Source organism: Plectropomus leopardus, chromosome 16 (assembly GCF_008729295.1).
Source record: "Plectropomus leopardus isolate mb chromosome 16, YSFRI_Pleo_2.0, whole genome shotgun sequence".
Classification (NCBI taxonomy): domain Eukaryota; kingdom Metazoa; phylum Chordata; class Actinopteri; order Perciformes; family Serranidae; genus Plectropomus; species Plectropomus leopardus.
In genome coordinates this window covers 22911551-22937930 of record NC_056478.1, presented here as the reverse complement: position 1 = coordinate 22937930, position 26380 = coordinate 22911551, and the positions used below count along the sequence as shown (strand labels likewise).

Below are 26380 nucleotides of genomic sequence, written 5' to 3'. Positions count from 1 at the left end.
AACAAGGCAAAACAAAAAAGTAGAGTAAAGTAGAGACAGAGGATGTTGGGGTATGTGTTCCTGTAGGGGACTCAGAAAGGGTTGATTCAAGAGAAAAAGTACAAACAAGACGACAGATTGAGTCCAGCATGGGCAGTTATTATAACTAACTTCCTCTCCTGTTTGTATTCCTCTGCCTCCAGTTTGTCCCGCTCTAGCAGCAACTGGCAGACCATGGATCTGTCTGACCCCACGAACCTAAAGAAGTACTACATCAACATATGTCGGCCTATCAACGCTGTATCAGGCTGCGACCGCAAAGCGTCCGTCTGCCAGATGAAGTACATATCCGAGCAGGTCTGTAACAGTTAGAACCACTGTGGAAAAACCCCATTTTAACTAAAAAGCTAAGAGTTGGTTTTTTTTTTATACATAAAAAAAAATCTTCTTTCGTGCACTTTTTATAATCATTTAATATATCATGGGACAAAAGCTGTCAACAATTTCACAAAAGTTTTACATTCAAGTTGCCTCACTTTATAACCAGCATACAAAACTAAATAGTCTGGTATGAAGTGCAGAAAACATTGACCCCTTATTAAATGTTTGTCCACCTCTTGAACATTCACTTGATTACGCTGTCAACAATCAACAACCTTTCACTAGTGAATGTTTTGTCTTTTAAATGAGGTTCAGGAGCTCTTTCTTCCCCTCTGTCGCAGGGCTCTCCGAAGGAGGTTGTGTCAGTCCCTAACATGGGTATTTCCAAGCGGGGGCCGATCATCGAGGGGCGGGACAGGCTGCTGCTGGAGTTCACAGACGGCTCTGAGTGCATCTCAGACGGCCAGAAGCTCACATACACGACACGCATCCACCTGGTCTGCTCCAGAGGAACTCAGGTGAGTCGGTGTGGTTTATACAGTGAAGCGCGGCTTGCTGATGCATATCATGTTTCTGAGATGTGACTCTGTTTGTGCTCTGCACTGTGCAGACGATGCCCCTGCAATTCCTGCTGTACCAGAACTGTACTGCCAACTTCGAGTGGTACACCAGGGCAGCCTGCGCCATCAAAACCACAGAGACCAACGTGAGTTCAGCTGTATTACAGCGTCACCTCGTCCAGTGTTCATAAGATGAATAAGTGTAAACATGTTACATGAAATTGATGTAAATGAGATATTACAAAATTTGGAAAGATTAAAACATGTGAAACCCATTTTTTGTGTCTCAGAGCTGCGCTGTGGTGGACCCCATCACTGGCTTTGAGTTCAACCTTCAGCTTCTGGCCTCTAAGACTGGATACAAGACAAGTGGGAATGGCAAGGACTTCTTGGTAAGACAGACGCAGTGATAGCAGTCTACCAACAGTTTTCAAAAACACATATATAAATGTGTTTTAAACAGCTTGGATATCGTTTGTGTTGACATGCTTACACCAGTGCGGAACTTAATATAATTTTGTGCGTGCGTGCGTGCATTAAGGAGGTTTGCGCTGAAAGAAAAAGCAGTTCAACACACCAACAATGCTAATTAATAGCAGGGGGTGCAAAAATGATATACATAAAAACAACGATATACACCTGCGGCTAACAATTATTGTGATTAGAGACTAATCTTCAAATTATTAATTAAGTTGATAAAATGTGTAAAAGTAGTCAGTAATTCTCATCCCAGTTTGCAGAGTCCAAGTAGATTGTTTTGTATATTATATTTACTATAATGTGAGACAAAGCAAGGTAGCAAACATTTTTTGAGACATATTGCAGTTTTCTTTGATAAGTGACGTAAACAATTGATCAATATCAGATTCATTTTCTTTCAAGCAACAAACAGTTGAGTTGACAAATTGACAGCCCTAAAATAATAACTTAAAATTAACTGGAAAAAGTTATGAGACTGTTCGAAGATTTGATTTAACTCAGTGGCCATTTTTGAAAGTTTTTGTGACTTAAGGCAAATTAAGTCGTGTCCTTTTCTTGTGTTAAGTGTGATCCTCTTTTTATATATAGTTTGTTTAATCATGATTGTTAGGCCTCTGTGCCGGAAACAGCGGTCCGTCTGTCTGTTCCTAGATCCATCCCATTCTCGTGAACACGATATTTCAGGACTGCCTGGAAGGACTTTCTTCATTTTTGGCACAAATGTTCACTTCAACTCAACAATGAACAATGAAAAATTTGGTAGTCAAAGGTCACCGTGACCTCACCAAACTCATTTTTAGCCATAGAACGAGGATTTTTACCCTAATGACAAAATTACACACAAATAGTTTGCCCTTGAAAATCAGTAAATATGTTTACCAAAAAAAAAAGGATAAAATGATTGATGATCAGAGTTTAACTTCACTGTTACATCATAGTGTTTTCAGGCCATTTTCAATGTCATAACTCAGAAACAAACTATTGTGTAGATCGTCTGTGCTGCTGGGGAGTAGATGTGTGTGAAGTATACATGCTTAGCCAAAAAATACACAACGCTTTTTACTAAATTCCTTGAAAGTCTTCACTACAAATATTATTTGAGTCTTGACAGACATGGAAGTAAAGTGCAACTTGACATACAATTGCACGCCAGTAATTCTAGCTGAGACTTGTGTTTATTAAATATAAGGACAGCATCCCCTTAAAAATTAAAACAAATGTATAAAGCCTTTTTCTTACCACCCGGTAGGTGAATATCTGCTCAGAAGTGACAGAATGCGGGTCCGGCATGGCTGGCTGTGAGCTGGAAGACAGGCATCCCATCAGCCCTGTGGGGGTGGAGAAGACCCTGCAGTACTCCACCGATGGCCTGCTCAGCCTGACATATAAAGGAATCCTGGACGAGCCCACAGGTATTATTATTTACACTGACTGAGAGTGTCATGTTCTTCCATTGACGGGTTGGCTCTGCTCTCATCAGCAGTGGTGCATTTACAGCTCTGTAACATTTTCTGCACTTTTCCTTTAATTTTTCCCTCTTCATCAGCAACTCGGGACACCTTCACCATTAATTTTGTGTGTGATCCAAACTCTCATCCCGGTTCATTGAAACTGCTGCAAGAGGACTTAAGTTCTTTATCCAGCCACACGGTCCACAACGTCCTCTTTGAGTTCTCCACTGCTCTGGCCTGCATCCCTGCTCCGGTCGACTGCCAGATTATTGGTACGGACACACACACACAAGTACTCAAGAACCCTCGAACACCGCTCCTTTTGCTTGTCTGTGTAAATACACTTTCTGTTACCTCTAGATTCCTATGGTAACGAGTATGACCTGAGGCACCTGATCCGTGACAGCCCGTGGACCGCCATACATACAGATGCGGTCAAATCGCGCAACTTTTACATCAGCGTCTGCAAGCCCCTCCCCACTCTGAGTGACTGTCCAGGTTGGTATGCTTTTCCATGTCTCCCAGTCCACCCGCACATACACACATTTAGTCAGATTGCTATGATAATCAAAGGGAAATAATACAATATGTTATCCTGTAGTTAAATGATTGCTCTTCCCTCTAGTGGGTCCTTTGGGTGCTTGTGGTGTGATTGATGGCAAGAGTTACAACCTGGGATACGTCCAGTCCAGCCCGCAGGCGGCGGAGGACGGCTCCATCAGCATTGTTTACCAGAACGGAGACCGGTGTGGCTCAACATCCCGCTACTCAACACGCATCATCTTCCAGTGTGATGACAAACCGGTGAGTATTAGAGCTCCAACTGTGATCATTCACTCCCAATGTTATCAGCCATGAACTGTTTCTGTAGGAGGATACATTTAGGTTGTTACCATAAACCTAATCTGTGATCATACCATCACAAGATGATTGACAGGTTGTAATGACGGTACCATCAATGTCTACACAGACATTGTGTAGTGAACGCAGCTTATTGGTGTCAAAGCAGCTTCAGACCTCCACACAAGATGTGTTCAGGCTCAGTATTAGTGTGAAGGCCTTTGACAGATCCACTACTTCCGTTATTAAATTTCACAATAAAAGCCCTTGACTTGTACACTATATCATTATTTAATAGAGGGAACTTAAATTCATGTACACTTCCAGCTGCTGTTTAATGGGTTAGACACAGAGCTCAAGTAACTTTTATTATTTAGAAGCTTAAAGCAGCTGAGTTTATAAAACTTATCTCAAGCAAGCAGGCAGACGCTCCTCTGGGACAATGGGATCCCGGTAGTAGTAGTAAATTCACATCACTGCTGGTGAATATATTTACATCAAAAGGCTTTTATTGAACAGGTGTTGCAATTGACATAAATTCTCAATGCTGCCAGTATGAATAGTTCTGATGTGAAATATTGAGAGTTGATTATTTTGCATCTTTGTATCGTTTAATTATCTCGTGTGCAACGGCCTGAGGTCATTTGCATTTGACACTGGAGTTCAATGTAGCTGTGTAAAAAGAGAAAGTGAAACCAGGATGAACTTTGGTGCAGAAACTTGTAATTCATGGCACAAAGGATGATTGTTTTGTGACACAAACACGCCAGTACATTACATACACTTTGAAGATGATGATTCACTTTCTTTAAAACCACATTTCTATCACCTTTTAATAGTAAAGTTGTGTTATTAAATACCAGTTGCCTGTCCTCATGACTGTAGCAGATAATAGTGGCACTTTCTACTCTGAATTATTACCATTAAAATCCTCTAAACACAACCAGACATGTTCCAGCAGGAATATGATCTGAAAGTGTGGAGAAACTAACGATGTTGGCAAACAAGTTTACATGTTTCCCTGACATCAGCACGTAGCCTTATGTAGCAGTGTAAGTTAAATAATGTATACACTTGCAGTGGCGTGCCTGGAGCAGATGACCATGTAAAGACATTTGTCTCTAGCTGATGCTATCAAAGTAAAAATCTCTGGAAACAGAGTATTCAGAAAATTACCTTGTTATTTAAAATTTTGGGCACATTTCATATGAACATCCCACACTATAGCATTATATGTATGATAGAAAAAAAGTAAAAGCGTAATATATCCCCCATTAAACATCAGTCCTAAGTGTAATTTGCAGTTATTCTGAGTTATGTTTTCTCTTAAGTTTATTGTTTGCATATTCCATTAGGCCAGAAATGACAACCTGAACAATGCTCAGAAGACATGCAACAAACCAGATAAAGTGCTGCTTACATTGTTTTTCGTATATGTGTGTGTCTTTTTTTTAGGGTGACCCCATGTTTGACGGTGAACATGGCTGTGAATATGTCTTTATCTGGAGGACATCTGAAGCCTGCCCCATCAGGAAGTCTCAAGGTAAAAAAGTGTGTGTATGAGACAAAGTCACAAGGATTGTGGAAGCCAATATTATAAGATTAAAACTGCTGTTTTTGGATAATTTGTGCTGATAACAAACACAGGGATATTTGAAATGTTTGGAATTTGATCAAAATACTGAAATCATCCAGATCAAACAACAGTGGTGGTGATTTCATTATATAATCCATAATATCAGAGGCCATGATTAAGTTTTAATAAACGAACAGCACTGACCATCAATAGTGATTAAACCGTGATGCACGAGAGACAATTATTTGTACCTTGTTGGTCATCGTCCACACTTGTCTAACCAGGTGATGACTGCCGAGTTCGTGACCCCAAGACTGGCTACGAGTTCAACCTGAGCTCCCTGAAGGGTCGTGATTACCCTGTCAGGAATGATAAGTACATCTACCACCTATCGGTCTGTGGGGGGCTCCAGAGAGGCGTCTGCACCCACAAAGACACAGGAAATGAATCTGTCTCCTCCTGCCAGGTGGATGGGGAGACCCACAAGATTGCAGGTATGGAAATAACAATCAAAACTAGCTCGAATAGTGTCATATTTGATGTAGTATTGTATGTATACATTTGTGTTATTATTATTTTGCAGGAATGGAAAGCCAGGTTCTGACTTATGTGGGAGACCAGCTCATTCTGAATTACACTAATGGAGAGGACTGTCACAAGATATACAAACGATCCACCGAGATTTACTTCTTCTGCCACCCTGACAGGCATCCTGTGAGTTTTATCAATACACACACACACACACACACAGAAAACCATCAGATCATACAGATCTCACTAGGTTGTGAAAAATGACCATGCTTAAAATTCTGCAAATGTTGATTGGTGACTTAGAGCTTGGAAAAAAACAGCTTATGGGGAAATATACAAAAAAGACATTATTTGTAGGATACAGGGCTGCACAGTATGCAAAAAAAGTAAAAACATCCAGTTCATTTTCACTGAAAACAATGTAAAAAATGATAATGGTGCTTTTTTTTGTTGGGATCTGTACAGAACAAGCATGCTCCCTTACATGTGGAATATGATTTGTCAGCCTGAGGCCATGTTGTTTTTCCATGGCAAATAAATAAGACTAACTCTGGAACATTATTTGGCTTGACAGGAGGATGTTGGCCCGCAGTTTTTAAAAAATAACGCATTGTGTAGGGACCTTAATCGCATCACAATTAACGCGTTACTGCTGACAGCCCTACTAACCAGTAAAAAACTTGTGAACCAGATGACTTCAAGAAAGTTGGAAGTTTTTTTTTCTTCTTTTTTTTGTCAGCATCAATATCCGTCTTTTTATCTTATTCTGATTTTGACAGCAAACACTTTCCCCCAAAATGTCACAGCGTACATTTCTTTCTGTAAATCACATGCCAGCTCTTTTATGATTGAAACTAATTGTGTGTTCTGTTGATTCACCCATTAAGGGAACACCAGAGTTCATCAAGGAGACTCCAGACTGTACCTACATGTTCAACTGGCCCACCGCTCTGGCCTGCATTCCAGTCAAAACCACCAGCTGCTCTTACAAGTAATAATCTCTTTCTCAGTTTCTCTTCCTCTCCCACCTTTTTCATGCACACTTCTCATGCAGGTGTTTCTTATTCCCTTCAACTCATTTCCTTAAAGCATACTTTTACATTAGTAGACAGCTGTCTACCATCCCTCCACACACTCGGAGCAGGGAGGAGGAGATACAGTTGGATTTATGAGAATATTGTTGGCACCAGTTACAAACAACCTCAGCAGTGAACAACATGTAAACGTGCTGAAGGATTCAGTTTTACCCAAATTTTTCTCAGTGAACTTTACTGGAACTGATATAATGACAGGTTAGCTCTGGTGCATTTTCTGGGGAGTGAGTAGTGCTCGTTTCAAAAATCGCTTATTATATGCTAGATTGCTTGCCAGCAAGCGGTCATATTGTAACTAAGGAGGCAATTTTTCTCTCTGTTCTTGGATTAATTCACATTTAACACAACAGTTTGTAATTTTGTTAAATGACAACTCAACTCATCATATTTGCTCTTGGTGTTCTTCACCACTGTTACATAAGTGCTGTGCAATGGATCTAATTTATGCAGATGTGCATTTCATAAAGTAGCCGATAAGTATTGAAAGAAACTTAAAGTGTTACAGCGTGGCAGTAGATGAAAGAATGAGGATTTAAATGTGTGCACAGCCTACTCCCAAACAGAGACAAAGAACAAATTGCACTGACTGTTTCCCCTCTGAAAATGTTTTGTGTCCTCAGTGATGGTCAGGGCCACTCGTACGACCTCTCCTCTCTGGCTATGGACACTGGAAACTGGGAGGTGGAGACCTCGACTGAGGACACAAAGAACCGATTTTACATCAACGTCTGCAGATCACTGGTGCAGCAGGGAGGTCAGTTTGCATGCTTGTCAACTTTTGCTCTATATTTGGTTAAGTATACAGTGATACTGTAATGTCCAGCTTTGGTTGGTTTATCTGAATTCAAGTTGAAAGACAGCATTGTGGAACTAAATTAAATCTGAACCTGTCATCCATCTTTATTTCCTTGCCATAAATTCAGTGAAAGTTGACTCTGTCTTGGCCCCTTACAGGTTCATGGAAGTGTCCCTCCAGTGCAGCGTCCTGTTTGAAGGTTGGAGAGGACTATGTGAGTCTGGGTCAGGTGGAGTCTGGTCCTGCATGGGACAGAAATGTGCTGAAGCTGCAGTACACCAGCGGCCAGCTGTGTCCTGATAGAATCCGCAACAAGAGTAGCATCATTCGCTTCAAGTGTGACAAAGACAAAGTGGTAAGACATGCACTTTATAAAAGATACAGTAAATATGCTTCAGTTGGACCGATGTATACATCACACTGTCTAAAGAGTTGTTTAACAGTTAACCTCTTGACAAGTTTTGCTGGTGCAGGACTCAGGCCATGTCTACACCTATACAGATACTTTTGAAAATGGACATTTGCCTCGACGTTTTAACCTCTTGTCCACATGCAAACAGAGTTTTAGGACACTAAAACACCTTCCAAGGTGCAGATATTTTAAACTCTGTTTACTTTGTATCTTTGTGAACATGTAAAACAAAGCAGAAACAATGACATCATATCATCAATTCACACATTGTTGTGAATCGTGCCCATTATTGTTGTGTGTGACGTGTGTATATGTATATATATATCTATGTGTGTGTGTGTGTGTGTGTATGTATGTATAGATAGATAGATATATGCGTTGCCACATGGCAGAATGATAAATTGCTTTGAATACAGTGTACAAAGTCATTAACAGGATTGGTACCCTAGTGAATTGCATCTTAGCAGTACCCAGGAGGTGAACTGGCATGTCCTCAGGTGCCAGTCCACCATTGGTCAGTGTGGAGCCTCTAAAAAGTGTCTCTCTTTTTCCAAAGCCAAATCTCCTCGCACTGAGCTACTGTCCTTGTTGTGTAGATGGGGAAATTATTTCTTTTCAACAATGTCCGTTTACGTGTAGACCAGTAATATATGAACCTAAAACTGAGCAGATACAACTTTATTTTTGTTAAAAACACCAGGGCAATACAGACAAATGATCAACGTGTGTGTTCCTATCTCCCATCCAGGACTCCCGGCCTACTCTGATCTCTGCCATTGAGGACTGTGTGTACACCTTCCTCTGGTTAACAGCTGCCGCCTGCCCTCTGAACAGCACCCAACACGACAACTGCAGGGTCACCAACCCCGCTACAGGTCAGACATTTTTTAAAAAAACAGAAGTTTTGTACACTCTTTATGCAGTATAGACATACCTGTCATTTGTCTGTCCTTTTTCATTTTCATTTTATAGTCTGGTGACGATAGAAACTGGAAAAATGTATTTGTATTTTTATAAAATGCGACCTTCAGAAGTTTGTGAAAAGTATCTCCCCTCCACAGGTCATTTGTTTGATCTCAATGTTCTGACAAAGGAAGGAGGTTACACCGTGTACGACCCTCAGGACCACAGGAAGATGTTCCGCATGAACATCTGTGGAAACGTGAGCAACGTTGGATGCAGCCCCGACACTGGTACGTACATCCATCTGTCCAGTGACTGTGGCCCCAGGTCATCTTTTGGGTGTTTTATTATTTAGCCACTGATGCATAGAATCAAAACAACTCCTCCTTCATTCTGTGCTCAAACAGCAAGACAGGTGAAATTATGTTTGCATTAGTTTAACCTCATTAAAATAAGTTTCTGCTCGGTATGTTATGATATTTAGTAGAATGAATCAGCCTTAAATTTAAGTATTCCTCAGTTTCATGTTTTATAATGCGTCATGTTTCAGTTAGTCCTTTGAAACCTTGAGCAACATTCCTTGTTTTGTGCTGCTTTCGGATGAATTTCACAAGTATTTAAACCTTTGAACCCTGAGCAAATTGTTTTAATTTTTTTTTTTTAGTGCATGAAAAAAAGCAGTGAGTAACTTGGTAAGGAACATTCTACAAATTGCAAGAAAAAAGTAGATTTAGAAAATTATTTCTGGGACAAAAAATAAAAAAAACTAGGAACAAATGTATCAGGAGAAACGAGTAATGCTAGAGAAAAACTATTATTATCATAATTAAGTATTTGAAATTACAGAATTATTTTAATATTTTAAGGCCTTTTTCCAAGTCTTCTTTGCCTTTTTGTTGTTCTTTTTTTAAACTGTCTTTTTATTTATTTATTTTATTTTGGCCGTTTTTATTATTTATTTATTTATTTATTTTTTACTAATTTTCATTGTCATTTTCTTGTACTTGCACTACACTCAATAAAATGTGAGAAGTATCTTAACAGAGGCTTTGTTGCTGGGACACAATAGGCTTTCAAAGCCAGCTGACACTCAAAGGATCAAAGGTCACTTGCTTACGTTTTTAGCATCTTCAGCACACGCACACAAAAGCACTTAGTAGGCAATCAGATCAACCTTTAACGTCAGAGCCGACATGATGTTATTATATAAACTCCTCACTCTGTGGCTTCACAGACTAGTGAAAACAGTGTAGGTTAATAGATGGGGATGCACGTTTAAAATATGTAATTATATATTATTCTTTGAAACCCAGTTTTCCCATCTTGTTTGAACATAAAGAAGATATTTTTTACTGGTACATCTGAAAAAACTCTTAACAACAGATGTCTGCAGCTTTTACAGCTCAGTTTAAGAAGTTACCTTAAATCACCAGAGCTATGAAAAAATGCTTTTCTGTTGTTTATTTCATCTCGAGTGTAGAATTTAGGGGCATCTATTGGCAGAAATCAAAATTGTATTTTCATTCGTTTTATGATTACCTGAAAATAAAAATTGTGTTTTCGTTAACGTAGAGTGAGCTGTATATATATACATGTATATACATATACATATACATACGGAGTGGGTCCTCTTCCATGGATGTTGCCATGTAGTTTCAACAGTAGCTTTTAAAGGAAAAACCAAACAAAGGCAATAGATAGTGCCATTTGCATTTTGGCAGTTTTGCATCGGCCACCATACTGTATTTCCTCTGAAAGCTTTGCAGATTCTCACAAACTGACATTTTTCTTGCAGCAAATCAGATTTTTTAAAAATAATAATTAATAATAATAATTATTATTATTAAAAATTAAAAGTTAACTAATTAAAGTTTATTTCACATAATAGGACAGTGTGCTGGGATTCTCTTTTCTTACCTATGGAATTTTTCCACCTATGCACCTGTCTACAAGTTTTTGAAGGAGGTGCATGAGCCTCAATATTCAAGTTTATAACAATAACAACATGTAAGGAGAGGGCTCCATTAAGAATCCATTCACTTCTCCTCTGGTTATTGTTTAGTCTTTCTAGGTCATTTGTGTAGTTCATGTAACACTCACATGCGTCACCGCTGTTTTGGACGTCATAAGAGATGTGAAATGCCAGCACTTCTCAAATGATTGACGGCTCCTCTACCAGAGCTGTAGTAGATTCTGCACAGTAAACTGGGAGGCACTGAAGGAGCACATGCCTCAGCCAAGGCTGCGTAACAGGTCTGAATTTGTAATTCGAACTATGAGAAAGTTTAGAAATGTTGAACCTACATCAAAACACACAGTGATAGATCAATGACTCTTTATTGTCTTTCCAGCCATGCAGTACATGGAAAAATGAAGTACTCAGATCTAAGTGATCGTTAAATAAAAACATTATAATAGATAAAACACAACATTGTTATAGTAGTAATTAGTTAAATAAATAAGTAAATAGATAGGTGAGCAGTGCAGTATGTAAACAGTAAAATCCTAAAATCTTGAAAACTGAGAAAAATGTATGGAAGTACCCTGAGGAATATAAAATATAGAGCAGAATATATAATTAAAATATTTACATCACAATAAAAATCCCAATTTAAAGTAGTCAGTAATATAGGATCAAAAAGGAAGTTAAAACAGACACTGTGGTGCAGTTCAGTGGTAGACAGTTATGGGATGGATATGCTTGGTGTTTTTAATTATAATTATTGACGTGATTGTAGTGGTTGATGAGGAAACATGAGGGATAGATGTTATTAAAATTAATCTAAAAAAAGTGATTAATTAAATATATTTACCTTTTCAATGAAAGATATGGGAATTAAATACAATGTTACTTTTAAAATAAAAGTATTACTCCTTAGTTCAAAATTTTTAGTTTTAGTTTGTAAGTATGAACGCAAGGGAGTTTATTTTTAAGATTTAAAAAAGAAAATCATTGAATCATTTAAGTTTTATCATTTGCAATTAGAACTTTCTGTGGATATTCAGAAAAGTTCAGTTTCAGTCAGTTTTTATAACATCCACCTCTCTTAAGAAATTGGCAGAAATGTTCAACATTAAAAAATGATCCATGATTCTAATTTTAATCTGAATTTAATCATTTTCTCACTGGCTCATGGCCGAAGCAGAAAACTGTGAGACATAATAACAGACATCCTAACAGACATCAAAAATAACCAAAAACAAAATCTCACCTGTATTTAATTATCTTTTCAGATGTTAGAAAGAAGAAGTACCCTTGTTGTAATGTGAAACTATTGTGATCTACCTCATAGGACTGTCATTTGAGTTGAGTTTAAATAGAGCTGTATTTGTGCACTGAAGTACTCTGAGCATTCTCAAACATCTATTTCCACATTGTGTTCTAGCTGTGTGTATCAAGGATGCCACGACTGCAGTGAGCGGTGGTCTACTGAGCAGGAAACTGTCATACAAGGATCACGTTCTGGAGCTGACGTATGAAGGAGGAAGTCCCTGCCTAGCAAACCCCGCCCTCAAATACAACACCATCATCAATTTCATCTGCAGGTATTTCTCCTCTCTCTGCACTTCACTAATACAACATTTACCGTGTTAAACGCTGCACTGACCCAAGATGACTTGTAGCAAGGGTGTCTGCATGTCCTTAAGAGGGCTTAAAAATGTCTTGAATTAAATTTGATAACGAATGAGCTTTAAAAGTCATAGAATATGTGAGGTCTTAATTACCACAAATATTTCATCTAATTTAATTTATTTCTTTTTGTCAAAATAAATCAAGCTCCTTTGTGTGAAAGTCTGCATTCCTGATGATAGAAATCTTTAACTTACCACTAAAACCACTTACTTTATACTTACCTCTTGGCAAAATTTAGATTGACCTAATTCAATCAAATTAACCTTAACTCTGTATAAAAATATGCACGAATACACATATACTACTTGACTTACATTTATATGCAGTGCTTGAATAAGAAAAATATGGTTTGCCTAAAAGCTTTGATCTTCAGTTTGGCTTTAGATTTAGTTTTCAGATACATTTCTGTCACATTCACGTGGAGAAAAAAAAAACACTCACTGTGAAAAGCTTGAATACAAACATCAAGCAGATTACATTTATTTTGGAAATAAGCTATTTTTTAAAATCTTGGTACCTCAAAGAACTCAGTGTGTATTGTGTGTTTGTGCAGGCCACCTATCATGGGCTCGGCCCCACCAGAGCCAGTTCTCATCGCCTCCAATGCTGAGACTTGCACATACTTCTTCTCTTTCCACACACCCCTGGTCTGCGAGGAACAAGTAAGTTTTTTTTTTCTGTATTTAACTTCGTGTTAAGTCAAATATCGCAACTCTCAGTATGCCAACCGGCCTGATGAAGTACATTTTTGGAAACTTCTGGCTAGAGAGGGTCGTCCCATCTAATGCAGTGAAGAAATGACAAGAATGTGCCCTCACTGGTTCATTATATTATATTAAAAATGTTTAGCTCTGAATTCCATTAATCATGTTCCCAGCATGTGTCACCACAGCCTCATAAATCAGATTCATCTTAACAGTCATACAGATTTTATTAGGCTTCTTTGTTGCGGTCATACTGGTTTCCTTTGCCAGCAAATAATTATAGGATACTGTATAGAAGTGTAATTTTTATATTAACACATTTTTTTCATATAGTGTAGTAAAAAAAACATGGAGCATTCCTTAACAAACTAACACTAAATTGGCTATTTGACAGAGCAAAATTAATATCAGTTGGGTATAGCCTGAAGGTGGATGACAGTCAGCTTCTCGAGGCTCCTCAAGGATAATAGAGTAATATGAGGAGACGGGAATGTGGAATTAAATTTTGTGGTGCTGTAGGAAGTGTGGGGTTGTGTCCGACTCTCTTGCCTCAGAGGATCAAAAGATGAAACTATTCAAAGGAAACCTTCTGCAGTCATGGTATATAGAATAAAAATGGTTGCGTTCCTCTGCTTTCTGAAGTCTGAAAACTATGACTGTGACTTTGCGGTGTCACGATTCTTCAAATCCGTAATTCCATTCAACTTTCAATTTTAAGGTGATGATTCAGATTAGTTTTTGATTTTAAAAAATATTGTTTCAATACTGAAGGTAAGGATGATGTTTTTTGTAGGCCAACACGGAAGTAAGTGTCTGCCTGGTTTCCTCAATAAAACACCTGTGGGATTTTTCCAATGGATTTTGAAATATTGCAGAAAATGACCTTTGTGGGAAACAAATTTTTGATCATTACAAGTGCTATTGCTATTGCCAGAAGTAAAACGTCAGGCTATAAACTGTAGCACCTTTAGTATCATTTGGCCACTTCTGTCTTTTTTAAGACACGTTAAGACTTCAAAATTTAGTAGTGACATATTTCATGTCATTGAACAATATATACATACAATCCACAGACCTTATTTCATACATCTAACGAAAAACACAGCAATCCTTTAAAGTTTGAGGTCCAGTATTTTCCTGATCAGGAATCTAACAAATAGGAGTTATTATAACGATAATAATTGTTATTATTATCATAACAGGAAAGTAAAGTGGAAATTAGGTTCATTTAGAAACATATGGATATTATTGTTACTTCTACAGATGATTATTGAATGAAATTTAAATATTATGAGAAAAGTTTTTGATTAATTATGTTAATCAGGACATTTTAAAAGAATCTTTAAAATAATTGATAACTTCATCGTTGGATATGTCGTGTAATCGAAAAATATATCGTTACATTAATCGAGAGAAAAGATTAATCATTAGGTGCAGCCGTAAATAACAGTAACTCATTTCATAAGTCAATTTCAAAAAACTTTTTTGCCTAAAATCAAAAAGAAGAGCCACTAGATGGCAGAAGCGTACTTTGCAACAACAGATGAGTTTCTTCATCTCCGAGAAGGCAGCTTCACTTTTTTAGGGCAGCAGTCAGACTGTCGTCTTTCTGTCAACGAAGCGTTTGTTGTTTACAGAACTCACAGGGAAGGCAGATTGTTGGTGTACCACTTACTTAGGTTAGGCGGGAGGATTTTCCAGTCCTTCTGTTTTTCCATCACCTCTGACTCAGGCAGTGACTGTGGTGTCTGGAAAAGTGCAGCTGCAGGATACCTGAAAGCTTTGATCCAGTCGATCCTACTTTTGAGTTCATTAATCTGAATCAAAAGCTCTTCTCAATTATATTCAATGTTACTCTGCAAGGATGTACCAATGACATTTATTGTTTTCCTTTTCATTAATTTTTTCAGGTTAAGTGTTCAGTCCAGAACGGCTCCTCTCTTATAGACCTGACTCCCCTGATTCATGTCAGCGGATACTACACAGCAACAGGTCAGTGAGCCACGGTTTCACATCTGAACCCTAAATACAGATATCAGATGCCTTATGACCTTTGCACACAGTGATGGAGCTTTAAATTCATTCACAGATTAACAAAGAACAAGCACAGTGCAATACGCATCATGTCAATGAAGATTTTCAGTCATGTGCATCATTTATAAGGCACAACATTAATCCATATCTATTGTTTCCATATTTCTGTCTCTATCCTCCCTCCAGATGAGGCAGTGGACCAAAGTGATGACTCTCCAGACTTCTACATAAACATCTGTCAGCCTCTGAACCCCATCCCCGGGGTCACCTGCCCTCCCGGAGCTGCCGTCTGTATGGATCCTGATAATGGACCGCCTGTGGTAAGACACTCACAAAACACAGCCACACACATTCCCCTACAAATTATTTTCAGACAAGGTGGATATAGGACCCTGTATTTTCTGACTTTCCTCACTTTCATGGGGTTTGATTCATTTTAATAAAAACCAGAACACTGACTTTGGACTGATGTCACATAAAAAAAGGACTGGTGGCACCTTTTCATGCAGCAAATCTGCAACAGAACAAGAGATATTATTGTGAGTAGTTTGGGTTGACATCTTGATATAGTTCTAGCTATTATTTTTATAGGACACCACATTTTACCAGGTGTGCAAAATGCACTTTGGACTGTCCCTCCTGGTGCCATATAATACATTTAATGCCATGACAAACACAATCAATATGAAATGAATACATATTAAAGAAATACTTCACCCACACAATGAGCATTTGAATATATATATTACTCAACCTGTGTTATTTTGAATTTGTGAAGACAACTTTGTTTTTACTTTGCATGTTGCCAAGGTCAACAAAGAATAAAAATGGCAAATGTTTTTGATTTATTTAAGTAAATGGGTGCCGGGTTTAATAACAGTAAAACTACATCATAACATCTGTCTACAAACTCTCACACAACTCGTGCAATATAATCTAAGTCTCATTTATTCAGTCGTATGCACTTCACAAAGAATATTCACTTTTTTGGATTCTTTATTTTTATCACATGCCTCCACATTGAACAAAATGTTCATCATGAATTCAAGTGAACATGGTCATTTTGCAGGTCAAGTATTCTTTAAAGTGCAAAGTGCTTCATCAAATAGATTTTTCAGACTTGGGCTGAAAAAATGCACTTAAATGATTGGCTGGCATGTGAAATTTGAATTTATTTTGTCTTGAAATAATTACACAACCAATATTGGATAAAAATAAAGATAAAAATGAAAAATTATAAAATGAGTTAGTGTCTCTTCTGTTTTTTGTGTGTATGATATTGATCTTTCATGTCTTGCCTCTTTTCCTGTCTCTGTCAATAATTTAGCCTCTGTCCTTTTCTCTCTTTAATTCTCCCTTGTTGTGTGTCTTGAAGGACATTGGGCGGACGACTAGTGGCCCCAAGATCAATAGTGCAACAGGTGAAGTGTCCATCACTTACGACAGCTCTACAAAGTGTGCGGCCGATCCGGCACAGAACTACACTTCAACCATCATCTTTACCTGCCAGAGAGGCCTGGAGCTGGTCAGTCAGCACTTTGATGTCCTTTATGATAAAAAACTCACACGAGCACTGCTACTCAACCTCTCTTCTTTTCACCTTGTTTTATTTTTTTCTTACAAAGCACTGACCTCTTTTTATTTTTATCCAGGGCTCTCCGCAAATGCTGAGGCTTCAGGAATGTGTCTATTTGTTTGAGTGGGCGACTCCTATAGTGTGTTCAGATGCCACCCACATGAACGCCAGCAGTTGCAAGCTCACCGACACCCAGCTCCAGTTCACCTTTGACCTTTCAGCCCTTTCCGGTGAAGTCCAGGTGAGCGCCGTCAAACTCCGAGAGGTTCACCTGAATATTCCCTTCTTCTTGTTAAATCTAATATCCAGTGGTTTGTTTTACATTTCACCATATTTAGTATTTTACAGTCAGGGTGCACAGACTCCAGATCATCGGTTGAAAATCATAGTAAACTTAAGTCTGCATGTTAGGTACCAGTTGGTTCCAGCACCTACCACATCAACGTCTGCAGCTCAGTGTCGGAACCGGACTGTAAGAAGAGCGCAGTTTGTCGGGTGTCTGGTTCTGGTCCAGACAAGTCAGCCTCATCATTTGGCATCAGCAAGGTCATGACGATGGACTTCAAACATGACGAGGAGGCCGTACTGATGCAATATGGTGGAGGAGATCCCTGTCCACCAGGTAGGTCTATACTCACCCAGTTCATGACCTCCTCAAAAGGCCTAGTTTCAGGCTTTTGACCTTTGCTTTAAAGGGCAACTTTGGTATATTTCAACCTGAACATTATTTTCCCTTTTTTTGTGTCTTAGTGACTAATGGGAACAAAAATTCTTGAAACTGGTCTGTTATTAAATGAGGGGCTGCAGCCGGCAGTGACAAACTATGCTGCAGTGTAATTACTCAGTGCAATTATGTACAGTTAATCCACTAAATGTGCTTGGTTTTGCCACTGACAGGTTTCTCACAACGTATGGACAACATCCCCTACAGAAAAAGACATTTTGGTTAAGGAGCACGATCCTTTTTATTTAACAAGAAACAGCCCCGCAATGCCAACGCTAAACTCACCAGACTCCTGTTAAATCAGCAATTTAACGCGTATGGAGCCAGCATATTTTCTCATCTAATTTGGTAAATTAAGAGTTTATTTTAACCAAACCAGAGCTGGTGATTGTTGGAATAGTGAAAAGATGAACCAAGACAGTTTTTGTGCGTTTTCTCTGGTTTCTGTTGACTTTGAATGAAGTGTGTTTAACCATGATAAAATTGCTGTTTACCATATGGATTCTGGTTGGTTTGGCAATGGCAATTTTGGGGATGTTTCTAGTTAAACAAAAACGATCATACTTTTGAACGAAATGGTCTATGTCTGTAGGGATCCTGTCCATAATGTTGTCACTGAGAATAACTATCTGAGCTTGTCAGCAGCAAAAGCAAGTATTTTTAGGTGTGAAATGCCCTGAATGATTACATTACAACCTGCTTTGCAGCTGCCAGATTAAAAATTGCTGTCCCCATTGTTGTCACGTAGACACAAAGACATATGAAAATAGGGTTCAGTTTAAAAAAAACAAAAAACAACGTATCCTTTAAGAAGAGAAAGGCGGGATTAGATTCTGCATTTGTAAAGCTTCACTGATATTTCAATTTGCTGGGTCAACATGAAATTTAGATATTTTTACTTCACTGTGCTTCAGACTCCCAGGAGGGAAATGGGTCATAATAATGACATAAGATCATATTTTTTTCAAAAGCAAGTAGTTCATGCATTTGTTTGTGTGCTCTAGTGACAAATGAGGGCGAGGTGTGTGTGCTCCCCTTCACTATCATGAAGAAGTCATACACAGAGTGCACCAAAGATGGAATGACAGATGGCAGGAAGTGGTGTGCCACCACTGCAAACTATGACACGGACAAGAAGTGGGGCTTCTGCAGTGAAGGTGACCGCTTTTACGCAGGAGCGAGGACATGAGAAGGAGGAGCGATGACAACAAAATCAGCACTGTGAACTCCAGTCACACATACTGAGATCACAACTATTCCTCATGGCTTGAAAATTTGATTTTAGGAATTTAGGACTCAAGCATATGGTGTGGGGTGTACGAGCAGGCATACAGGATGGTGGAATGATAACAAAGCCTTGAGCAAACCTGAAAAATGGCCACAGTTGATTGCAATTTGTTAACAAAAAAGACTTCTCTTCCTTGCTGCACCTGTGTGCATTTATTTACTGTAAGACACTAAAACTTGGGCTTTTTTATCATTTCTTGCACCTACTGAAATGATTTGTTGTGCTGCATTTTCTTAGCTCTTTACTAAAGACCATGCCGCCTTTTTTCTCTCTCTTCCAGCCGCTGGTAAGCGACAGTCCTCCATATTGTTTACCTGCGACCAGTCTGCGGGTCACGGCACTCCGCAGCTGCTCTCAGAGACGGCAGGTTGTTCAGCCACTTTTCAGTGGCGCACCAGCGCCGTTTGTCCACCGGTGAAGATGGAGTGTAAACTGGTCAGCCAGCATCAGACCTTCGACCTCCGAACCCTGTCCTCCCTCACGGAGCCGTGGAAGTTTAGCCACCAAGGAGATTCGTAAGTCTGGCTTCAGTCATGGATGCACACTGTTTGAGTTTTTTAACATTAATGCTCACAGGTAACAACTGAATTAATGCAAAATTTAAAATAAAAGAAGCAGAACTATATCTATGTATGAAATTTGCATAATTGAAATCAAAATATATGTATATAAGATCGTATATCAAAACCGTGCATATCTAAGCACACACATACACTTAAACCTTTATACTCCTACACGCCTTACATCATACACTTTCACACAATCATGCATACAATTAAAAAGCCATTAAAAAAGCAAACTACAACATCACGGCATTATACAGGAAAAAAAATAAACAAAGCTTCAGCTATTTATCTTTTTATCTGTTATTTCTGTTTCCATGTCTAACTTCTTGTTCATTTTAAAATTAATTTATGCATATTGTTTCTTTTGCCCTCAATTTAAACAGAAGGGTGGGAAAGTGCAGGAGGCCTTACAGAATTGAGCTAAATATATTAATTCAGTGTTTTTTGTTGTTTTTTGCTTTTTTTCTGCTAATTTCTGCAGAAATTACGGGATTAAAACTTAAATCTAAAATTCAGGATTAAATAAAAATAGGATGTAAAAATTGCAGTAAAATCCAACCACAATCCAGGGCAAACTGTAGGAAATGTCTTGACTGCCCTTCCTTTGGTTCCCCTGAGATTTGGGATTCTATCGAGCCAAAGAAAATCACAGTTAGGATATTAAAGCGTATAGTCAATGTGAGAATGACAATGATGGGAAGGACCAACTAAGGTGACAATGACGACAGCAAGGTCAATGATACAGAAGCTAATGATGTCAGAAATTTGATTTTGGGCAAACCTGATGAGGTGAATATCACCACAAAATTATACTGGGTTCCTTAAAACTTTCTCTGTTGCTAATTTTAAAGAAATTTATAAATAAAACAAATACAAACTAAATACAGCAAGAAATGAAAACCTTTTAACACATACTGAAAAAGATAAGGCACTTAAATTGTATCGTTCTAGGTCCTATCATGATTTTTTCCAGCATAAAAATCACTTTATTAAAACTTATTTAATAAGTGCATTACCTCTTTTCTACCTGTAACACATTTGGCGAAACAGTCAAAGACTTAATACTGGAATCATGCATATATGTAACAAAACACAATATTTCTGCAAGGCCACCTAAAGGACATGAGCCCTTATTTCTTGAGTATCTGACTCTCTCCTGTATTCATGTCCTCAGGTACTTCATCAACCTGTGTCAGGGTATCCACGGTGGATTACCAGGTTGTCCTGAAGGAGCGACTGTGTGCCGACGTTCAGCAGCAGGAGTGACCCAGACCCTGGGCCGAGTTTACACTCAGAAAATGAGCTACACCGGTGGGTAACAAAGTCAAGGTTTTGATATTTCAGGGTCAACATTTCTACATATTTAAGTTTTGATGCCAATAGAATCAAACAAAAGCTGTCAGGATGGTATTTTTAAAATTTTACTACACTTTAACCCAAAACTGACTCAGATTTAAACAGAAAATAGTGCAGGCTTTGAGGTAAATAGAGTAAAATAATAATAATAATAATTACATGCAAGTTTTTTAAATTAAGTTTAAGTATTTTTTGTTTCTATCAACACCACAGAAATTACGGCATTTACTTAAGCTCTTGTTTTCTGTTATTACTGACGCTCACAGCTGTTTGTTTTTTTTTTGTGCATTTGAAAAGTTAATCATCACAGTCTCAAACTGATTCTGCAGATGGAAAGATATTTATTAATTACTCATCTGGAGAAGAAGTCTGTGGTAACGGTGTGAAGGCCAAGACTGTGATCCAGCTGAGCTGCGGCTCCACTGTCGGACACCCAGCACTCATCAGGTAACACACACCCCAATGAAATCAATTCCCCAAGGAGTTAAAAAAGTGCTCTATTTTATTTTATTTTATTTTATTTTTATTTTAGCCTAACAAGGAAGAAATTGAATTGTTAGAGGAAAAAAACTTGAAGACATTATTTAATTAAATTGAATTCTAAACTTAATGACTATAAAATGAGGACATAAAGGAAAAAAATGCAACAAAGCATAATTAAATGATTTTCCACAAAATGTGCGTCATTCACGCCTTTTGTTGTGAAGTCTTAACTACACATGTGCGTGCTCAGATCAATAAACCACCTTCTACAATAACACTCATTTACTCATTGGCTCAGGGATTTCTAACATCCTTTTAATGACGGAACTCAGTGTTTGTCTTAAAGTTAAACTTTTTCCTCTTGTTACAGCATCGTTTGAGGCACATTGCCAAACGTTTCTCGGCAGAGTTGATGCTACTCACAAAAAAGCTGTTTCTAAAAAAAATGGGTTTTTTTCCAAGTTTAGGTATTTCACTAAACACAACTTGATTTAACTGATACTTAGAAGTTTAATTTGTCATATTTTAGTCATGATCTGACAGTTTCACAGCTTTTTGCCTTGTCTTCTGGTTTAATATCAGTCAACATTTTAAATTGAAGTCTTAAATGTTGCTTTCCGAAATAATGAATGTGCCGCCATGCTCAGAGTATCTCATCTCTCTATGTATCTGCGTAAACAGCGTGGATAAGGCTTCATGTCAGTTTGTGATTGGCTGGGAGACCCGGTCTGCGTGCGCAGTGAAGCAGCGTGAGGTGGTGATGGTGAATGGGACGATACGGGTTCCTGACACTGGAGCCAGCCTCAGTCTGGGAGAGCTCTACTTCAGGTAACACAAGCACACACTCCACCTGTCCATCTTTGTCTTAATCCTGCTCCATGCACACTCTTCTTCAGCTGGTTGCCTAAATAAGAAGTTCTCCATTTTATTTTCCACCTATGTTGGTCTGTTTACCTTTTTTTTTACTCTCTTCCTCTCAGCCACCATCAGGCATCTGGAGACATCCGTCGTAACGGAGATCGCTACATCTACCACATCCAGTTGTCCGGCATCACCAACAACTCCCTTCCCTCCTGTCTCGGTGCCAACATCTGTCAGGTCAAACTCAACGCGCCCTACAGACGCAGGATTGGCTCCTCTAGCAGGGCCAGGTACTACGTCAAAGGTAATTTAATGCTGTCTTTAATAGGGTTTAACAGTTCACAGAAGTCGCAGTTCAGTTTGGTTCAGGAGTCAAAGTTCTGTATGAGTTGGGTACAGTGGGTAAAAAAACGAATGCATGAGGATCAGACAGAAGTACAAATGTCAAAGACAGACATTGCCATTACTCATTACACTCTCATTACATGCATTACTCATTAAAGCGCAACAAACGTGAGACGCTGTGATCATTACATCAAACACGTTGAACAAACAGAACAATTTTTGCAGAAATGTGACATCTTCAGCTACTCGAACTGCAGTAACTCGCTGCTTCCAGTGCTGAACGTGAACTTGTTGAACCTGAACTGAGGACACAAAAGGCAACACAATGTCAATGTTATATGTTGGGATTTTTTTCCTCTAATATCTCAAAAGCGACAAAGCGCAGAATAAAATGTTCTGCAAAATATGCCTTTGGTCAGCCAAAAGATCTTTTTGATCACCTGAAAAACTATCATCCCAGTGAGCGCACCATTATTTGAATCAGTTACAAAGCAAGCTAACCTGTTTTGTTTTTCTGTTTTTTTTTGGTTAAGGCAGATAAAGCGTGTTTGCAAAGTTGAATGTTTACATTAAGATGGACTTCAGTAAATTCTTTTATCACAAAATACATTCTAAAGCGGGGACTTTAGGCCAATGACCTCGAGCTGAAAGCAAGATGAGCAGAGCGTCCCCGTCTGCATATTTTGTTAAATCATGGAGTTGCACATTATTCTGGACCTACACGTGTGGGGTGGCCATTTATAACATACCTTTATACAATGAGTACAATAGTAAGTTATAACAATTATTGACAGATTCATGTATTTATATGTCATGTTTTAACGTTAAACAAACGTGTGGAAGGCATATTGACAGCATGAGTTAGCTCGTTCACATGATTGCAGGAGGATTTACGGGCGACAGTTAGCTTATCGTTAGTGCTGTGTGCTGTACTTATACTTAAATATTTGAGTTCAGGACATCTCTAAGTACACCCATACTGAAAATCGAGCATGTAAAAAAATAAAATAAAACAAGTTTGACAAGCCTCTTCTAAACCAAGCCGTGTTTGCAGTTAAATGTCATTCTATACTTTAAACAGCAATAAACTATATTCTGAAGTGAAATGATTAAAACATCAGGTTTCTTAAGTATTCAATCAGGCATCATTATCAATTTGTATATTGGGAAAAAAATTTGATAAATGTCACTGCTGAAAAAAATATTTTTTTGTTATGTTAGCAAAAACATGTTTAGCATTATAACACACGTCAGCATTAGTATGCATGTAACATGTTATCTTACAGTGTGGGAGTTTAGTGTTTTGCTAGTATGCCAGTTAATAGCTACACTGTACTGAGCCAAGTCTTACAACAAGCTTACTGTTGACACTTTCAAACAACCAACAAAAGTCATCACGCTTTGAAAAATCAGTAGATTCTGGCTGATACATATTATCACCGCATGAACTTCACAGTTCCACTCCTCCGTTAAATACAAACAGCATGTCACCACATCTCTGTTTTACCAACAGGAGGAAACCTGGATGTGATGGTCCCCTCGGAGTCGGCGTGCGGGCGGGAGAAGACCAAAACGGTGTCGTCCACCATCATGTTCCACTGTAACCCCTCGGCAGGCGTCGGCATCCCAGAGTTCATGCTGGAGACGGATGAGTGCCAGTATCTGTTTGTGTGGCACACGAAAGCTGTGTGTGGTCTCACGTGAGTAAAAGCTGTGACACTGGAACGTGGTTTTTACTCCCAACAGCAAACGTAAAGAATAAATTTAAGTCTTCCTTTCTTAACCGTCTTGCAGAACTGTTGACGCACAGTCGTATGATGACAACGGCAGCGAGGCACAGGGTGTCTCCAGGCAGAGGCAGGTGATGGGGGTGATGCTGAGCCTCCTGATGGTGGGTCTGTCTGTCTGTCTGCTGGGGCTCCTGCTCCACAAGAGAGAGAGGAGGTGAGACCAAGAGTGTGTGACTGATGCAAAGAAGCTGAAGGATTTTTGCAGAGTAAAAGAATTTTCAGAAATGCCTGTTTGTCTTGTTTTTGCTCATCCTCTCTTTCCTAACAGAGAGCTGGTGATCCAGAAGGTCGCTGGCTGCTGCAGGAGAGGAAACCAAGTCTCCTATAAATATTCAAAGGTGTGTTGATCGAATGAATGAATATTTCTCACTGGCGACAGCAAACCCTTGTCGTTATGTAATACAGACAATTTACTGACCTTTCTTGTGTCTCTGGACAGATTTTTGAGAGACGTGCCACCCAACTGTATATGTGATGCGGGCATGATTGAGACAATTGTCTAAACAAAGTAAAAGAACGACAATAAATTGCCCTTAAAGCTTGCTGTACTCTGAATAAGATTTTGATTATACCAGCTCATAATATATTTTTTACACCCACTTTGTGTCGAGTCCTTTTATCCGATTTTAGAATTTTAAACCCGTCTTTTTGCGGCCACACTGATCACTTCCTCCTCAGCTGCCTTCAAAAACACATCAGCAGCTACGTCGCTAACGTGTTCTTAAAGACCCCAAACAGAAATAAGAACAATTTTATACTCAACAAAAGCCTTTGTTGTCACTTGATTTTCACCTTTTAGTAAATTTAGAGTGAAGATTCCTGCAAACAGATGAAGTGTTGTGCAAGATTTTCTTTAGTGTGTGTATCAACTTTCGTTCCCCAGGTCAATATGGACGAGGAAGGCGGCGAAGAGGAGATGGAGTGGCTAATGGAGGAGCTCGAAGCCCCTCCCACGTCCTCTTCCTCCCACAAAGGGAAGAGTAACCACGGCAACGGTCACATCACGACCAAGCCGGTGAACACGGACGGCCTGCGCTCTTTCTCGCTGGACGAGCAGGATGACGACAGCGAGGACGAGGTGCTGAGCGTCCCGGGGGTGCGAGTGGTCAAATCCGTAACGGCCCATCGCAGCCCCTTCCTCCAGGTGAGCATCGTCTCAGCATCTGTCCATCTGTTTTAAAAGTGGTGCCTGAAACCTCACAGACGTCCTTCATTTCAGGAGGAGAGCGACGAGGACCTGGTCGGCCTCCTGGACGAGTCAGAGAGGAAGAGGAAGAGCAGCAAACCTCGCTCCTCGCTCAATCACGGTAACAACACAGCAACCAATAGGAAACGGGACGAGGATGACAGTGACGAGGACCTCCTCAGGGTGTGATGTCACTTCCTCCGTCCTGCTCCTCTTTCCCCACAACCAATCTGAACTTCTCAGTGAATGTCTCCGTAACAGCAACATATTGAAAGCAGAAACCTTCCCTCTATTTTGGGATTCTTTTTGTTGGACTGCACCTTTACTCGGTCTCAGACTCTATCCAGTCCACTGTCTACAGACTGTCGATGTTAGCACATCTTATTTATTGATAGCCGATTATTTAAAGTGTTCTGCAGGCTGTTTCTAAACCTGCACCCTCTTTCTTTTTCCTTTTTCTTTTCCATTTTCTTTCATAATTCTGAAATGAATTAAGTTGCTTCACTATAGTTACTTCAGTCTTTCCACATTTATCTAATACACACTCTAAAAATCAACCCCGGAGGCTACAAAAACCCCCATCTTTTTCAAAGTGTTTCCCCTGCATTGAGGCATGACAGTCAAAAAGATTTAAATGAACCCTATGGTAACTCAATATCAGTTTTCGCTGCATTCAGACACCTTTCACATGCATTTAAACCTTTGAAACTTCAGCGAATTGGTTTGATTTTTTTTCAAAAACATGTCAGAAAAGACAATGAGCCCCCTGCAATGTCCCACAAATTGCAAGAAAATAGGAAAAGGTGACAAGAAATTTAAATGAAAATTAG

General features: G+C 39.0%; 1 protein-coding gene across 2 annotated transcripts in view; it reads left to right on the top strand.

The window, feature by feature from the left end:
- The window catches only part of igf2r (insulin-like growth factor 2 receptor), a 49886-nt gene extending 23767 nt beyond the window's left edge, over nt 1–26119 (top strand). Inside the window, exons 18-51 of one of the 2 annotated variants that reach the window (XM_042503101.1) lie at nt 183–336; nt 702–878; nt 971–1066; nt 1211–1312; nt 2650–2812; nt 2947–3123; nt 3212–3349; nt 3477–3655; nt 5147–5234; nt 5552–5761; nt 5851–5981; nt 6686–6789; nt 7513–7646; nt 7847–8043; nt 8849–8975; nt 9162–9293; nt 12390–12549; nt 13191–13299; nt 15252–15333; nt 15562–15695; nt 16751–16900; nt 17028–17192; nt 17363–17573; nt 18680–18832; nt 19244–19478; nt 20704–20840; nt 21215–21332; nt 22050–22196; nt 22349–22533; nt 24088–24274; nt 24369–24518; nt 24633–24702; nt 25248–25508; nt 25584–26119. In XM_042503101.1, the coding sequence (XP_042359035.1) occupies nt 183–336; nt 702–878; nt 971–1066; nt 1211–1312; nt 2650–2812; nt 2947–3123; nt 3212–3349; nt 3477–3655; nt 5147–5234; nt 5552–5761; nt 5851–5981; nt 6686–6789; nt 7513–7646; nt 7847–8043; nt 8849–8975; nt 9162–9293; nt 12390–12549; nt 13191–13299; nt 15252–15333; nt 15562–15695; nt 16751–16900; nt 17028–17192; nt 17363–17573; nt 18680–18832; nt 19244–19478; nt 20704–20840; nt 21215–21332; nt 22050–22196; nt 22349–22533; nt 24088–24274; nt 24369–24518; nt 24633–24702; nt 25248–25508; nt 25584–25739 (5119 nt within the window). In that variant the 3' untranslated portion in view covers nt 25740–26119. The remainder of the gene's footprint in view (nt 1–182; nt 337–701; nt 879–970; nt 1067–1210; nt 1313–2649; nt 2813–2946; nt 3124–3211; nt 3350–3476; nt 3656–5146; nt 5235–5551; nt 5762–5850; nt 5982–6685; nt 6790–7512; nt 7647–7846; nt 8044–8848; nt 8976–9161; nt 9294–12389; nt 12550–13190; nt 13300–15251; nt 15334–15561; nt 15696–16750; nt 16901–17027; nt 17193–17362; nt 17574–18679; nt 18833–19243; nt 19479–20703; nt 20841–21214; nt 21333–22049; nt 22197–22348; nt 22534–24087; nt 24275–24368; nt 24519–24632; nt 24703–25247; nt 25509–25583) is intronic. The other variant, XM_042503102.1, reaches the window with a different exon arrangement.
- Nucleotides 26120–26380: the final 261 nt, after the last annotated feature.